General features: G+C 34.6%; 1 protein-coding gene across 2 annotated transcripts in view; it reads left to right on the plus strand.

Annotated features, from left to right (window-relative positions):
- LOC145686129 (protein peste-like) overlaps positions 1 to 11,201 on the plus strand; it is a 156,501-nt gene extending 145,300 nt beyond the window's left edge. For both annotated transcript variants that reach the window (XM_081759108.1, XM_081759106.1), the window contains 3 exons: positions 2,892 to 2,965; positions 4,904 to 5,131; positions 10,982 to 11,201. In XM_081759108.1, coding sequence (XP_081615234.1) covers positions 2,892 to 2,965; positions 4,904 to 5,131; positions 10,982 to 11,117 — 438 coding nt within the window. In that variant the 3' untranslated portion in view covers positions 11,118 to 11,201. The remainder of the gene's footprint in view (positions 1 to 2,891; positions 2,966 to 4,903; positions 5,132 to 10,981) is intronic.
- The last annotated feature ends 6,766 nt before the right edge of the window (positions 11,202 to 17,967 follow it).

Below are 17,967 nucleotides of genomic sequence, written 5' to 3' on the forward strand. Positions count from 1 at the left end.
AGGCAAGGTCACTTTTAAGCGATACTATGATACAGCAATACTAGAATGCAACGTCACGATAAAATGATTCATGCTGCACCGAGCCGGGAAGGACTTTGAAGAAATATATCATTTTCTGTACGCAACTCCTTCCGATTTGCTTCTATAATAGCAAAATAATGTTCGACAATATTGTGTCACTCTAAAAGGCAGCGAGTTTTATAAGTTTTATAACTAGTATAAAAATCTCTGGATTTTCCAGTCTACTGTGCTGATAACTATTAGATATATTTATCAATATAATTTCAACTTTTAGTAAGATATTACAAATTTCAAAATATTTTAAAACAAATTTTGTATGTGACGAATGTTTCGATGTACTCAACTTATCAGAATTATACAAACTTTTTATGTATATATTTAAAAGAAATCAACCATTTGATCAAAAACTTTTCACACTAGATAATGTGCATCGTATAATGTATGAAAGGGAATTTTTAGATTCGATAACGTAGAATCATAATAGTGGGTTCTACAAGTACAACAACATGCGCCAATTATAAATTTTAAGATTAATGCGCTTAAAGTTTCACAGGTTTTTTCTCGCTATATATTGTGGTAGCTGTAACGTCACTCTTGGAATTCTATTTGTGATAGACTTCCTCTTGTTTCTGAAACATCTAATTATAAAATAAGTATAAATAATTTTTATTGATATATTAACGTACTGGTTGACTGAAATTGTAATTTTATAAATTATACAGTACTTGTACTCAATAAATTAAGATTTGAGTAGAACATAAAACTCAGCTCAGTATTGCTTGTATTCGAATTGAAATTTCACTCGTATCCGCGATGTATCAAAAAATACACTCAGTAACACACTAATGATGCACAAATTGTTGCTATTCTAGATGTTTCATATGTCGTATGTAGTATGATTTTTTTTAACCACTTTCACGTAAAAAGGTGGTGGTTCTCAATTCAACCCGTTTATGTATTTATTCAACGGATGCTGTTTTAATTACAGCAAAATAGCATACTTATAGACAGCCATACATATTTTGGTGTGATTATGGTTGCATAACAGCACAGGGATTGTACTGCAAAGTTTAAGAACACTTTCACAGTAAGTACCTTATAGCATCTCTGTTGTTTTTGACATTTTAAAGAGTGAGATACTTGTGGAAAGTTGGTTAAGTTTATTAAAAGAAAGTTTTATGATTATTGTAATTGGAGATTATTGGTAACATATGTAAGAAGAATTAAATTTTATGCCTTGCCAAATTACTGTTCTGAAAAGATTATGTTGAGCGGAATAAATCTTGTATGCTATAATAAGAAAATGATAAGTTTCAAGATGTTGATGACAAACACAGTAACCCTATAATGCAGACTGCAGAAGTCTATCTGATTTAATGTTCCCATATTGAAGGAGAATGGATGTGCCTAACGAACGGAAACTGATGTTTTATTCACAGTTAACAATATATACTTTAATATGAGGAGTTAGAGTATACTATAGTAGTAACATATAACATTTAGAATTTTAAATTACAAAATTAATATATTAGCTGAACTTGTGCTGTTTACGCAGTACGTCATTTTAATGTGAACATAAATCTCTTTTCCAGTACCTCACTATGTTTGCATATGCCTTTTAAACGAGAGAAATGATCATTTGAAAAAAATGTACTCTCCCCTCCTTAATATTTGTTTATCTTAGTAACGCCTTAACAATACGTATTGATTTTAAGAGCTCAAAACGAACCCTAAAACGTTGAATAGAAAAATAACGGCGCCTTTCTTTCAAAATTTGAATAATAATTGGCAAATCCACACACAATTTGGAATCTACCAGCAAAAGCGGCACTTTTCTAGAGCTTGTGGTTTCCGACATCTTATTGTCCAAAGGAATTGAACACGAACATATGTATGTAGTATTTTAATATATTAATACGTAACATTTTAATATGTAAATACCTAGCATTTTTTAAACAAAAATATCTGGTTCTTACTTTTCGATTGAGTACAATGTAAAAGATTTCTGGGGTATTATTACAAAAGTGCTGCGCTGAAACATCTTTCAGAAGCCCGTATACTTACTGGTAGACTTATGCTAAAACCACGAGGAATTCGTGCGAGAAACTCAAATTAATTTGAAATTTACGTTGTACTCTGGATATGACATTATGAGGAGTAAGTACACAAAAATGAAAGGAAATATTTTGTTTCGCAATTTGCAAAAGTTTTACACGGCTTTATTATTATTATTATTATTATTATTATTATTATTATTATTATTATTATTATTATTATTATTATTATTATTATTATTATTGCCATATCGTATAGTTTTTGAGATACAGCAGAAAGATTTAATGTATGATTCCTTTCAAATATTTACCCCCCCCCAAAAAAAAATGATTCTCAAGTGACAAACAAAAGAAGTTTTAACTTTCACTGCTTGCTATAAACATATCTTAGTGAGTAGACATTACATCCGTAATTGTGGGAGCAAAACTGCTTAACAACTTTTCCTACAAAAGAGGTTAAGCCAATAATAATAGTAAATGTGAACATAGTAAGTATCATTCCATAAAATGCTACTGCAGCATTCTGTGGTGTATTGTTTCAGATTTAGCCTAATCATACAACTCAATAAACGTTTTTCTACACCACATTTGAAATTATAAATGTTAGAGGACCGAAAATAGATTGTCCAATATTTGGAATATTGAAGCCCAAATTAACCATGTTTCTGCATACAAAATGTTCTATTAGTTTCATCCTTTATGTAAGCTAGCTAAATGCATTTCGCAGTGTATATTACAATTATTATTATTATTATTAGAATTACTGAAAGATTATAGGTTTCTGTAATCATACTTTTTTCTTTTATCTTTATGTAGACAACAGGAGTTCCACTGCAAGTAGCAGCCAGATTTCAAATCAACATTCTTCTTCAACCAAATAAGAATGTCAGGTATGTTTTATTTGTAGTAAATTTTGACAAAGAATATTATTATTTTATGCATTTTTTGGTAGGATGTCCCATTTTATAGAAAGTTAGTATCCTACTTTTATGTACTACTTAAACTACTGAGATAAGGACAAAATGAAAAAATAAAAGAAACTTAAGGAAAGTATTAACCAATTTTTAAAAATCTCTGAAAATAAGAAAATAAAAACGTTTTATAAAGAAACATTAACAGTGCTGATAAAAGTGCTAAAAAATTAGATGAAAAAAGTATTATTAAAAATATCAACATAGTTCATAAAAACGTTAAAAATGACAAAGTAAACCTGTTTTATTTTTTTAAAATATTAACAGAGTTCATAAAAGCACTAAAAAAACAAAAAATAATTTTAAGAGCCTCCATAAGGAGAAAACAATAATTTTTAAAGCTCTAAAATGTTAGTATTGTAGCAATAAAACAAGTGAGTTTCGTCTCATAGTGTGAATCTTCGGTAGACTTCCAAACTATGGGAATTCAATATTCAAATTTGTGGTAGTACATTTATAACTACTGGTTGCAATAAATTAATATCACAGAAAGAATTTGTTCCTTGGTCGCTGAATCCATATGAAAAAGCCATTACTCGTTATCTTTTACAGTTTTTGTTCTATGGCAACAAAAATTGAAACTGAAAATCGTTAATTTGAACCCGTAATTCCGGATTGAATAGATGGTTAAGGGAGGAAACAGAACCTTGGGAAGCTTTAACGTCAAGTAAACATCTAAAAAATAGCCAAAAGAAGACTCACATTGAGGGGAGGGGGTGTAGTTCAAAGCCAGTTGGGTGGCCAAGTTTCTTTGAGTGAGACTGTACATATGAATTTTTGTTCTATATTTACAAGTTATATTATTTCAGCCAGAAACACTAAATATTTGTCAATGGAAATAATGTTATGGCCTTTACTTTATAAGCAACACCAGTGGTGGCTCTTGGGGAAAATCAAATCGCTAGACTAAATAAATAAATAAATTTCATCCCTACAAGCTAAGGGGAAAAAGCTTCATACAGCTTCAGAATACTGCAAGGGAGGATCAGAAACTAAGGTTACAAGGCCGATATTTCTGGTTTTTCGTTTGTTATAGAGGAATGAGGAGTGTGCGGTAATTGTAATACATGGAGTTGGCAACAGTGCAGAGTTTCAGCCACCCACTACCCGTGGCGCTAGTTGTAAGTAAACACAAATGGCGACTCGTTTGGAAAACTGGCCTCGCGAAGAAGTCCGCTTAGTTATTCGATTTCTGTGGGCGAAACATGTAACCACTGCTGAAATCCACCTGTAACTGGTAGAGGTTTACGGTAAGACCACAATGTCTTGTCAGCATGTCGCAGAAAGGTATCGAGAGTTTGCAGCTGGTAGAGAAAGCGTCACGACCAGGAGCGCAGTGGCCGACCAAGCACAGCATCAACAGATTTGAATATATAGCTCACGTGGAGGTGCTGCCTGAGGACAACAGGAGAATCACGTTACGGCTTTCACTTGTTCCCGCACTAGAAGAAGCACCTAGGAGGCCGTCGCTTGTCTTCATACGAAGAGATGAAACACTTCTTGACAACGTGGCTGAACGCGCAAGAACAGGATTTTTACCAGGAAGGAATCTTCAAACTTGTCCCACGATACAAGTGCCTCAAAGAATATGGAGACTATCGAAAAATAACCTAATGTATGTACTATCTGTTGGCCGTATTGGTTGTATGAAGTATATAGACATTTCACTGCACTGCAGCTTATTTTGTGATCATTCCTCGTACATATTAAGTAAATTTTCTTTTCTTGGTTTGTAGCGATAAGATTTTAAGTTTCCCCTATGTGACTTCCCTAAAGAGCCGCCATTGAGTAAAACTTTATTTGTTGTGGTTTTCTTCATGAACTTCATAACATTTATAATTACATGTTTTGTTTCAGGTTATATCGAGATGTACCCACTATTTTCTTCCCAATAATGTGGTTTAATCAAGAAGTGTCCATGACAGAAGAACTGTCGAGTCAATTTAGAACAATGTTATTTTTCCGAAATTATGGTCAAATTGGAGTTTTAATTTGTATACTGTGTGGCATATCGACTGTATTTGTTATATTGATGGTGCAATTAAGATACCAAATGAGAAAGAGACGAATACTAAGTTATATAAGGTGAGTACATAAAATATTGTTCTGTAAATGTGAATGTTGTTCTTTAACCCTTTAGGAACGGCTTCAGAGACACAAAAATGTAAGAGTTGCTCTTTAACCCATTAGGAACGGCTTCAGAAACACAAAAATGTAAGAATTGCTCTTTAACCCTTCTAGGACTGCTTCAGAGACACAAAAATGTAAGAGTTGCTCTTTAACCCTTTAGGAACGGCTTCAGAAACACAAAAATGTAAGAATTGCTCTTTAACCCTTCTAGGACTGCTTCAGAGACGCAAAAATGTAAGAGTTGCTCTTTAACCCTATAGGAACGGCTTCAGAGACACAAAAATGTAAGAATTACTCTTTAACCCTTCCGAGACTGCTTCAGAGACACAAAAATGTAAGAGTTGCTCTTTAACTCTTTAGGAATTACTTTAGATACACAAAAATGTAAGAGTTGCTCTTTCTTCAGAGATGAAAAATGTGAAGCCCTAGTAACCATCCAAACTTATGAATGGATATTGAATGACTTATTTGGAAAATTGAAACTGCAAATGAGGCTTATAAACCACATTCCTCTTTCCCGTCCAGATGTTTTAATAACATATTATGTCCGTCTCGAAAAGATTAAGACAATAATAGATTGAACGTAAGTTAAGAGTATTCCAAAATAAAGTATTGAAAACAAGTTTTTGGAGTCAAAGTGAACGACCAAACGGATAAATCGAGAAGTTAGGTAACTCTTAACTGTATACGCGTCATCGGATATACTAGTTATGGAGCACGTTGTTCGTATCCTAAATTCGCGAAGGCTTTATACAGAATTTAGTTTAAATACATTTAACTATAGTCAAACCATCTAGCTAAGAGAGAATCGAACCCAGAATCTCTTGCTCAAGGAACGCACGTAAGCCATTAGACCGGCGATGAGGGCAAAAGGTTTTGGTGTTAGTGTGTCGGTGAGTGTCTTCATTATAAATCCTTTTCTTCTGATGAAACTATTGCTGTTATCACGAACTGCGCAGAAATTGACAAGATAGATATATTTGCAGTTATGCTGTAAAAAGTAGCAGTCTTTGATCAATATGAAGCATCCTCTCATACTATACGATAACAATAAACGATATGTAGCAAAATGTAAGCAGAAACTAAATCTGAAGTATTTAAGCACTGCTGCATTCTCTATATTGTAAAGCCATAGTTCTCTGAATTAGCACAAATAATTATGTATATGAAATTATATTTATAGAGCTAAGTCACTTCCTAAAAGACACGGTGTTCCAAAACAAAAATGGTGCGGAAAGTGCACCCCAGGAAGTTTATTCTCATAAAAGAGAGACAATTCTTCAGGGATGGGATTGAGAGCCTTATGAATCATTGGCAGCCATTAGTTACTGCAATAAGAGACACTTTTCGTTAAAGTATTCTGTCATTACATGAATAATATTGTAATGTGGCAATGGTAACGATCGTATAACTTAGGGGCGTAAAGTACGGTCAAAATATATCACACTAGGCGTATCCCAGTAGGTTTTACGAAACCTAAAATGTTTTTAATTAAGTGAAATATTGAAGGTAAAAAAATGGAAAATGCGAAATAATTCATTTTAGATAGAACAACGCCTTAACTGAGAAAAGTAATTGTGTTAATTAGATAAATGCTTTTCTAGGTACAAGTCAAATGATATATGGTAGGTTCATCAGCTCACTAAACACAAATTCATGGCCCATAATTCATACTTTTGCTAGGGTGGTACTTACATGTATATTTGTCTATCCAATGCCAAATTACTGTCTTCTGTCGCAGATAAGTCCAAGACTGGGATTTACTAGTGCTGAAGGAGTCTCACGTAATTCATGCACTTCATAAAAGAAACAAAACAAATATTACTGATTTCTCCTGTCTTTTTTGCTTCTAAAACACTGATCTCCTTGTCCGATGGTATCGACAGATCTGATGGTATCGATCAAAGGATTCTGAATATTCTCACCTTAACTTTATATAGAGGGTTAAAGTTTCAGAGACGTTGAAGTTTTTTGATGAGACTGCTTTTTTGAAAGTAACTGATGACGACGTATCAGAGGAATCGACTGACAGAAATTCTGAGATCGAATGGTATGCAAGCATTTCGGAGAAAAGTTTAGAGAGCGTCTAGACACGTTGAGACACGTGTGATTCATTCAAGATCAAGTATTCCAGAGAAGGGTTATGAGAGTGTCTAGACACGTCGAGGCATGTGTGATTCATTCAAGATTAAGCATTCCAGAGAAAAGTTGTGAGTGTGTCTAGACATGCCGAGGCATGTGTGATTCGCCCAAGGTTAAGCATTCCAGAGAAAAGTTGTGAGAGTATTTAGACCAGGGGTTTTCAAACTGTGCGGCGCGCCTCCCTGGGGTGGCGCCGAAGGTTGTCAGGGGAGGCGCGAGGACTTTTAAAAGAAGATCCTACAAAGGAATATATTTATAATACAACACGCATACTAAGTCTGCACCCTTCTTTTCTAGTAATACGTAGTGGACTGAGCCTTTGTATCACCTATGTTCCAAATGCGATCAGGGACCCTTTTCCCTTTGGCTTAAACGTGTATAATGCTTGTTAGATAGCCACTAACGATTTTCTACTTTATCTCTGTAGAAAATAGTATGTCTTCTTAAATGCATTTGAGATTTCGCGCGACGCCTGAATTTTTCTTTCTCTTAATTTTCTGTTATTATGTTTGGGACGATTCTTGAATTTTAATCTTCTCTAAAATAATTCTCCAGAAAGAGATGCTTCTTATCATTTCAAAATATGGACGAGGTTTAAAAAATTGTGACTCAAAACACTCATACAATCCTACTGACTTTGCTCAACATTTAAATGTGCCGGTTTTTTATTATTTAAATTCCCTCTCTTCTCGTATTTTTCAATTTTAACATAAATCTCTGACTTGCCAAAATTTATGTTTATTAACACCGACTAATAATATTAAAAGATGTAGTCAGTGTAGATCAACTGTGTTAATGAGATATTTCCATTAGTGATTAATAAATGAAACATAGTTTATTGTAGTGATAGTCTATCTTTCAGGGACATATCTATTTATGTTGTTGACACACTCCATTTTTGACAGGGGAGGCGCGTTCAAATTTTGGTAGTTGAGGGGAGCCTCAACTGAAAAAAGTTTGAAAATCTCTGATCTAGACACATCGAGGCATATGTGATTTAGCCAAGATTAAGCATTCCAGAGAAAAGTTGTAAGAGCATCTAGACATGTTGAGGCATGTCTGATTTAGCCAAGATTAAGCATTCCAGAGAAAAGTTGTAAGAGCATCTAGACATGTCGAGGCATGTCTGATTTAGCCAAGATTAAGCATTCCAGAGAAAAGTTGTGAGAGTGTCTAGACATGTTGAGGCATGTGTGATTCACCCAAGGTTAAACATTCCAGAGAAAAGTTGTGAGAGTGTCTAGTCATATTGGGGCATGCGTAAAGCATTTTTTAAAAACAAAATTACAAATAGCATGTGTCATCTAAAAAAAATAAAGGTCAAATAATATTAGATGTAATCTGCTAGTCACCCATGTAGTACCCTTGTATTTTGCAGTGCATAAATAAATAAGTAACTTTTATTCAACAAAATTAAAAATAGTCAATTGTTATTGGAAACGAACGACAGTTACTTTAGCGGCACGAAGGTTCGTTTCTCTTCCATTTTCCAGAGAATTTACTCTCAATTTACTCTCAAGCATGTTATTTCATTCAATTCGATGTAGTTTGTCTGACACAATGTCTTGGACAATATTTTAAAGAAATTAGAAAGGCCATGATTACTATAGGGTATATTTCATTAAGACATAGAGCTACTATATGCTGTCCTCTTACTAGTATCATAATAAAGAGCATATAGTCAGAGTATATTTCTGTATCAATTTCATCTCAAAATAGCCGATATGGTTCTCATACATAATCATTTTTTAGGGTTACGAAGAGATTTGTTTATGCGATTTTCTCGAAAAATACGCATGAGGTTTTTACACTCATGCATATAATTTTGTTCAGCTAATTGAGATCTATTGATCGCTAGATGACTCATCTCTGGACTCTGTTTTCGTTAAATGCTAATAATATTGTATAATCAAATGCTTAAGAAAATACAAGCATCTTAAGGCGAGACCTTAAAGATATTGCTACATATAATAATTACAAGATTGATGCGTATAAAAATCCAACAGGGGAGAAGCGCCCTTTAATTTCTTACCACTTTTTAAAAAGTAAGCGCCTAATGATAAGCTCATTGGTTTGGTATAGTGTCTAAGAATATAGCTCATTAATATAGTCATCGATAAAAGAAAATAGTATATTTTATTTACAAACTGAATATATTGTTTCGTAATCAAAGAAGAGAGAATTATGTTTCGTAACTTAAATAATATATTGATTGATGTTTTGATACTTACTTAAATGATCATATAAATATTCGAAGGAATGATTTCTTAGTTATGAGTACAGTTATACTAGAGAGAGAACAATTTCAAAAGATAATGCATAGTTACTCAGAAACGACTAAACAATAGAAATATTGTACATAGATAAATTGTTGGAATCTCGGTAATAAATTGAAAGAATAAGTAACTCGTAGATGCATCTATTTATTTATATTAACATAAAGCTACATTGAATTTAACTAATCATTGTTACATACAGAATTTGAACTGAATGACGTAAAAGCCTGTTCAGAAAAGACCTCCATACATATGAACTTCTTGTATGGCTGGAAATCAAAAGTTTCTATTTACAGAATAAATAAAGGATTACATATAATGTTGACCATTATGATGACTTGGTAATTCAGTCAGTCGACAAATTTGACGATACAGACTATAATGTCGCTTCTGACCCCTTATTTTTCAGCCTTGGCCTTTCACCTGTATGAATTTCCTGTTTCTATATTTCGATGTTTTCACTTTTGTTTCTCTGCGTTAACTTTCTTGAAAGTGAATTTGCTTGTTTTGCAGACATTAAGCCTTTTGATTTATTTTCAATAATAAAAAGATTTAATACATATAGATTTTTTTTAAGCATTACATTACAATGTAAGTGTTATTTTGTCTCAGATTATCTAGATATACGTACGGGCATATTATAAATTAAAATACTAAATTACACAAGAATCGACAGAGCGGTGGAGAATAACCGTACATCTAGCAGTCCAGTGAGCCAGTTTGTGTGTACTCCATCCTGTTTCCACTCCAAAGCACATCCATATTTTTCGTGACGTGGAATTGAGTTTCTGATGTACGTAGTAGCGAGGAAGGAATATTCTGCAACATCACGAAGCTGTTCGTTTATGGTGTATCGATTCATTTTTTATAATTTTCTGCAAAGAATTTATCCGCTTTTTGGTGGTCATGGAAACGAGCAATATGACGTTTGCCTATCGCAGCCAATCTAACAATCCGTTAACTTCCCATCCAGGGAACTGCTGAAAGGAGATGCAAAATGTGCACGTGCTTCATTCTGTTGCACCCATAAAAGTTATGTAAGGACTTCTGGTGAAATGGTTATGTGTCTAACGTCTCCAAATAGGATACCATGTCCGATGGACCAAAAGATTATGAAATCACGGTACTTCAACCAATATTTTATCACCAGATATACGGCAACTTGTCTCCTATCCTGTATTTTTTTTTCCTTTCTTTACTAAATATTTTTAGTCATTTTAATCTAGCACAATATGGGTGTCTTTGCGATGGCTATTAAATAAGTATAATACAAGTAAATAACTGCTTACTATAAATTATTATCGGTTTATTAAAAAATGTTATTTTAAAGTGGTCATTGCAACCCATTGTAATGTATAGTGTTTTTTTTTTTTTTTTTTTTTTTCAGGAAACCGGAACAAACAGTTCATTATAATCATCAGAACGCAAGTAAACTTCTAAGCAACAGTGATGAACCGTCCTCTTATGAAGAATTGGAAAAATCAAGCAATAAGAACTCAGTACCTCTGTACATAGATAAATAATGATAATTATATTGTGAATATGAAGCGTGTTTCTGTAAATTAAACTAATAAAACAATGTATATACCGTTATAGTACTTTTTAAATTGGATATCATTTCTTATACAGTAATACCTAACATGTTCTATGTATGAAGTTTTTTTTAAAGTAAGTACCGTTTTCAAATAAAATAAAAAAATATACTTTTCATGACAATTTCACGTTTTCGTCAACTTTCTGCACCAAGTCTTCAGTGATCATAGAAGGTCGTCTACTTCGTTCCTCTTCATGAACATTTGTGCGGCCATCTTTTAAAAGCTATAACCCATTTCTGTACCATTACATCGCTCATAATGTTTTCTCAGTCTGGCGATAAATTTCAGCCACGTTCACACCTTTAGCACTAAGAAAACAAATCACAGTCAGAGGGATTCTTAATTGGCGGAGGTATTTCAACTACTCACAAACAAACGCAATCACAGTCGAATGTTTAAATAATGGCGTCTGTGGTTTGCCAACAGATGTAGGTAATGCAGGTACACAGTGCGCATTCTCAGGATGAAGCTGGTACTTTTCATAAAATAATGTAAACTCACGCAAGTGATCGTGTTACAGAAATTTACAACTTTATATAGGTTATAATTTGGAGAGTGGCTTCTGTCTCTGTTGCTCATTTACACTACACATCATAGAGTAAATTCCTTCTGTTCTTCATAAACAGTTAGGAATCTATTAAAATATAGACAGTCTTCGGCTTACGTAAATAGATAGTTCCAGAGCTCTTTGAGTGAGTCGAAATTTATGTAAATTATCGCATAAATCAGATCTATGCTTTAAACAGAACATGATTCCATAAATAATGCTGTATGTCTCAGAGCGGAAAAACAAAAAAGAAAAAAAAGACAATAAAAATATCTTAAGGTGGTCGGAAAAAAACTCTCAGTGACAGACCCCGATTAGCATTGAAGCACTCAGGGAACAGGGTACAGGGTCAGGGGACAGAAAACCCTGATTTCCTGTCAGGGTTTTCTCCCTTAGCCGTATTGTCCGCGACTGCTTATTCGTCAGGTCATTCCTGCTTATTTCGCAGCTAACCCCCATATCTGAGGGCCTTTCCACTATCCGCAACCCATGGACACGCCCGTTCGCTTCCGGCATGCGTGGACCTTTTTGGTCCCGGGTGAAGGGATGTATAAAGTACAATAATTCTACAATAGAGAATAATGTGGAAAAAAATAAGAGAAAATGATAGGTTGTAAAGATTATATTGCTTATAAGGGCATGGACGAAAGTTAACACAAACGTATCACTGCTGTGCCAACGTCTCATTGAGCAATGCAGTCAGTCTTGGGTCACTATCAATGTTTCACAGATAGTGTGTTTTGTACTGAGCAAGCAAATGTGAGCAGTATGCTTCTGAAAAAAGAAGCGAGAATTGCACTACAAGACTTGCACATCACTTTCTTGGACAGTTGCCTGATGTGGAAGTTGTCAAGCGTTTTCAGACCGAGCTTTTCACGTTACACGATATATACTGTAACCGCTTTCCGGATCTGCTCTCTGCTGTCCCACCAACGACTCTTTTCAGGAAATTTGAACTTACCTGGTTAAGACATTAAAGAACATTTCCAGAGAGGGATTACAGAACTTTTCCCGGATCGCTTTCAGGTCTCAACAATGAGATGAGCATCAAGTACCGAGAGGTTCGGATGTCTCGTCTCGAAATCCTCACAGACGTCCAGATGATCGCTCAGACCACGACACACAAAACATCATTCACACATGCAACGAAAACACATTAAATAAAATAATGATATGCTTATTTATGAAATGCACTATGTGTAAAAAATATGTAGGAGGAAAAACAATTACAACACTAAACACTGATATGGATGTAAATACTTAACTATTTCCACAAACATAAAATTACAATACATTCATATATGTATTTATGAATGAAATATTATATTTGGGGGTTCACCACAAACACTTTTCTCACACCACTAAATAATGAACATTTGGATTAGCACTGTTGGTTAACACTGAAGGTAATCCCACGACGTAAGTTCCTGGCTGCTGCGAGATGAATCTATAAAAGATTGACAGTAGTATCCAGCAGAATAAACGCAAGTAGTCGCAATGTATAATTTAGGTTATTGGTAGGATCCGTTTACTAATTATATGCACTGGTTCAGCGGACCCGGGACTTCACTAAATGGTGGCTAGCCGCTGTACCAGTCCTTGAGCGGTCACTAGACGTGTGCCCCTTTACTTAATTCTGTGGCAAATTTAACGAACACGATCGCTATATCGACACGCGAAGAAAACTCCTCGAGTTGAGGCGCTTCATGTACGAACCGGGTTGACCAACTAGTCACTGTTGGCAGTTCATTTTAAAATGTAATCAGGTTAAGCCACCTGTAAGGATATGCAAATTAGATGTTGAAAGAATCTGCATTAATTCACAGTTCACTGGTCACAATATAGAAGGAAAAGTGAATAGTTCGGACGTGACAACGTGGAGATAAGAACGGACTGAGCGATATGGTTGGTGCCGGTCAGACTTCAAGCACCTGATCTGCTCTGGCCTGCCAGCGTTTCCATAAATAATTGAAGAAAGCACTTAATTTAGTTCCAAATAACTATATAATGTAGTCGTTGCATATTAATGAGTACGAAAGAAACACTGAAGTATGCAAGTAGTAGAAATACGAGTTTCATATATATATATATATATATATATATATATATATATATATATATATATATATATATATATATATATATATATATATATATATATATAGTTCAGAAAATGAATGTAGTCTTTGTTACTCACTAAAATCTTCTCACCGTGAATAAACGTTTCACTTAAGGTATATGTATTGGTGAACGATGAGACTCTTTTGTTCTAATTCGTGCGAAAGAAATCTGTTACTAGCAGTTCCCATCGAAGAAAAGAAATTATTTGCGTCGCAAAAATAAGGTATAAATTGAAGAATGATTTCTGTCTTTCCAACATAAACAGAGCGTCCACAAAAATTACCTATATAGAATGGTGACGGTTGTAATACCATCATAAAACGCTATCGAAATGATCTCCCGATTGAAGACTTGCCAAGGTGTGGCTGTCCTGCCAAACTGACCCACAGTGACAAGAGGAATCTGAAGAAATTTGCAGAATGATGTCGGAAAAGTGGTCAGAAACTAGCTGGCAAATTTCGTGTCTCCAGAAGAATAATTGCTTGGGATTTGCAGAAAATGAGTGTAAAATTTTCAAGCATTCAGTATAAAAAGAACTCAAGAACACTATTTTAGTTTATATGATACATAGCTTTTAAAAAAGACTATAAATTGATAAAAGTGATTGTTCAAACACAATGAAGATCATTTATCAACGTTTAAAGATAGGGAAGCCATTACACAATATACTCCAATAAGAAATATGGTTTAAATGATGATGTATCACATTCTTCATGGACTTCTCATAACGAGGAGTGATTCTGACAACAACTCATGAAATTAAGAAGAAAGTTAGGGCATTTACAAAACGAGTCGAGAAAAGAAGTAACCGAGAATCGAGACCAGAATTCGACAAAAAAAAAAAAAAAAGACAAATCGGTATCCTTTTCTAGCCTCGTTTCGTGGGCAAAACTAATGAACACTTTTGGAATTGAAGAATTAAAAACTAAAATTAGAAATGAAACAGAAATATGTTTATGAGGACTTCGAACTTCTACGTAATGTAGTTAACATTTAACTGTTTTAAATTCTGGCTTTTTTTGAAGGTAAATTGTAGACTTCAAGTCAAGCAACTGTAACATCATCCCTATTTATCCTAGGATCATGGTTCGTACCTCATTCTCTACAGAATAAAAGTAAATTTTCAAACCATACCATTCATATTTCCCTATTATGTCCCTGAGGCGACAAATTTTGAGAGAAATCGGTATTTTCCTGATTTTTTTTTTTTAAAGTTTGAGATCTTTTGACCTCCTGTGTTAATGTACAGTTCTCAAAATCAACTGAAACATACTAACGTGTGTACTAAATGTGTGTACAACATTTCAAGCTTCTATCTTTAATAGTAACGTCGGGGGGGGGGGGGGAATTTACCAATGAGACCCATAATGCCTCTTCAAAAGAAACGGATGTAGTATAAAATTTTCCTGAGACATCCCTATTGATCATGACGATGGTTCGTCCATCACTATCTTTAGAATAGAACACCCTTTCAAACAGTACCATTCACAAGTCCCCATCATGTATCTGAAGCGGGAAAATCGCGAAGAAAGTATTTTTTGTTAAAAAAATATCTTTGGTTTTTAACTTTTTGCCCCTGTTTTAAAGCAGAGATCTAAAAAAAATGAAAAATACTAAGGGATACACTGAATGTGTGTGCAAAAATTTCAATCTTCTAGGTGCAAAAGTAAGCCCGCCAAAAATTAATTAAAATAAGCATAATAAATAAATACTTTTTAAAGTTATGACGTCATCACACCCAATGTCTCGACGCAGAAAGGCATGACACGACACGTAACGTATTCTACAACTCCTCTAGACTGAAAAAAGAAAAAAAAAAGTATCCAAAGTAAAAAGTTTTATTGGTATTTTTTTAATCGAATAATAAAGACACTACTTTAGTGCCTAGGTACTAGAGATAAAATGAAAATTACTTATAATATATAATGCAAACAAACTTGGAAATGAAATTTGACATCAACCTTTTTTGTTTTTGCACTCCATTCGATAATATATATATATATATATCCAAAAATAATATGAGCCTGCAAAAGGAGTTTCCCTAATATAGTTGACATAATCTTCCCGAAAATCATATTCAAGAATAAATTGATTATCCTTAGCTTGTAGGCGTAAAAATGACTTCCAGAGATGTGTGCGTAAAGTTAAGTGACGGTGAGGTCGAAATGAGGTCAACGTGAGGTTGAGTAAGCGTGATATCGCATTATGAGTTGAGTTGAGGTGAGTTCAAGTGAGCAGAATGTTCGATTGGTTCGACTGACAATATCAGCGTGAGTTTGAGTGAGGTTACGTAGTCCAAAGTTGACACTTTTGCTCAATTCTTCGGCCAATGACTGAATGAACTGCCTTCAGGATATTTTCTTCCCTAGTGCTTCCCTGTAGATAATCCAGGCATTGATGGCTGCCAAGTCGAAAATGTTGTAGAAGGTGTAGACAGGCCAACGTCGAGACCCTGCCTTGACTGAACACTTCCCCCATCCAACTGGTCAATAATATCAACCCATACTTTGTAGTGTTGCAGAAGGAAACGCGTTCTGAAGTTTTCTTGTTATTGGTCGCCAATTTGGACGCCACCAGAATGAAGCGAAGACAGATGCAGAACGTTCTTTCTTTCCTTGCTCTGGTAAACAGTAAGAGTTATTCTCCCGTGATCATAAATTTGAGCACTTTTCTTCTCGTAATAAAAGGACAGAGACTCTCATAATGGAATTAAATATGTTGAAAAAGATGAAAAGAATATATATATATGTAGGGTGTTTCAAAACAACACCAAAATAAGACAAAAAGTATACACCAAATGAAGTGCAGAAATCCGTTATTTCGGAATTATGAGCTGTTGGAAACATGAAAAAAAAAAAAAAACTTTAAAAGGTCCATTGCTTCAATACTATGGGACATACCATAGTCGAGTCAGACTTCAGTTAGGAACTAATACGTGCGCTATCGAAAAATATGTTTCAGAATCCTGCGGTATTCATGCAACGATTTTTATAGAGAGAGTTTGACTACGGGCATATAATTTGAAGTACTCACCAACTACCTCTTAAAACTTTTAGCGGAAGTACCGCAGGATTCTAAAACTTAGGTACTTGGATAGGACACATACTAGTTCCTAAGTGAAATCTTGACTCGACTACGGTAAGTCCCATCGTATTGGAGCTATGCAGGCCCGTACTGCAACCCAGGGGCCACTCGGGAAAGTACTTTCTAGGGGGCCTCACTCACGTGTACGTACTGCCCCCTCCCCGACAATAAAAGGAGTCCGAGAGTGTCACTCGGACCAAATATGCTGAAAAGTCTTAAAATGTAGATTTAATTTTTTTAAGGCAGTAATTTCTTCCCTGACGCTGACTGATCTGACGTAATGCCCAATCCTCCACTCTTCTCTTGCAATTGTATACACGACTCCAAAAGTGCATTACCACCTGCAATTCTCGTTTTCCTGCAATAGCAGGCAACCCAAAAAGCTCGGCGGTTGGGTTGGTTCCGAATTCAAAAGGCGCTAGACCAAACCTCAATTTTGTAATAAATATATCAGTGTGGCAGATGCAAATGAGAGAATAAAACAAATTGTTAAAAATGACAATAATATTATCATGACGGAGATGGATGACATCAAAAGTTACAAAATGATCTTACTTAAGCAGTTCAAAAAAGATGAATGGCAAAAGACACATATCAGAGGAAAACATTTCTCTCCTCACCTCCCAAAAAAAGAATCTCATAAAAATGAAAAAGTTACATAAAGTTACGTAAGTTTTAATATAAAAGCCCCACTCTATATTGTGAAAGTTGACACCCGAAAGACAAGAACAACTGAACCAAAGTCAATAAAATTGTGCACAGATATTGTAGACGTAAAAGGAGGGAATACGAGTTTCGTATTTTCCTGGAAAAAACGGTTGGGTGGGGCACGGACCCCTCCAAACCTTTTATCACGAAATATCAAAACTGCTAGTAACAGTATGTCAGAAGTGTGTAAAAGACATGAATAATTGCAACGGAACATTTTGTATTGAAAATACGCAAAAACTAAAGGAATAAAGCCTTTTTAAATTTTCTGCGGAAAAACGGATTTAGGGGCAAAAGCTCCCACCCAAAATTTTGAAA

This window comes from Thermobia domestica, chromosome 5 (genome assembly GCF_964235325.1).
Source record: "Thermobia domestica chromosome 5, izTheDome1.hap1.1, whole genome shotgun sequence".
Lineage (NCBI taxonomy): Eukaryota > Metazoa > Arthropoda > Insecta > Zygentoma > Lepismatidae > Thermobia > Thermobia domestica.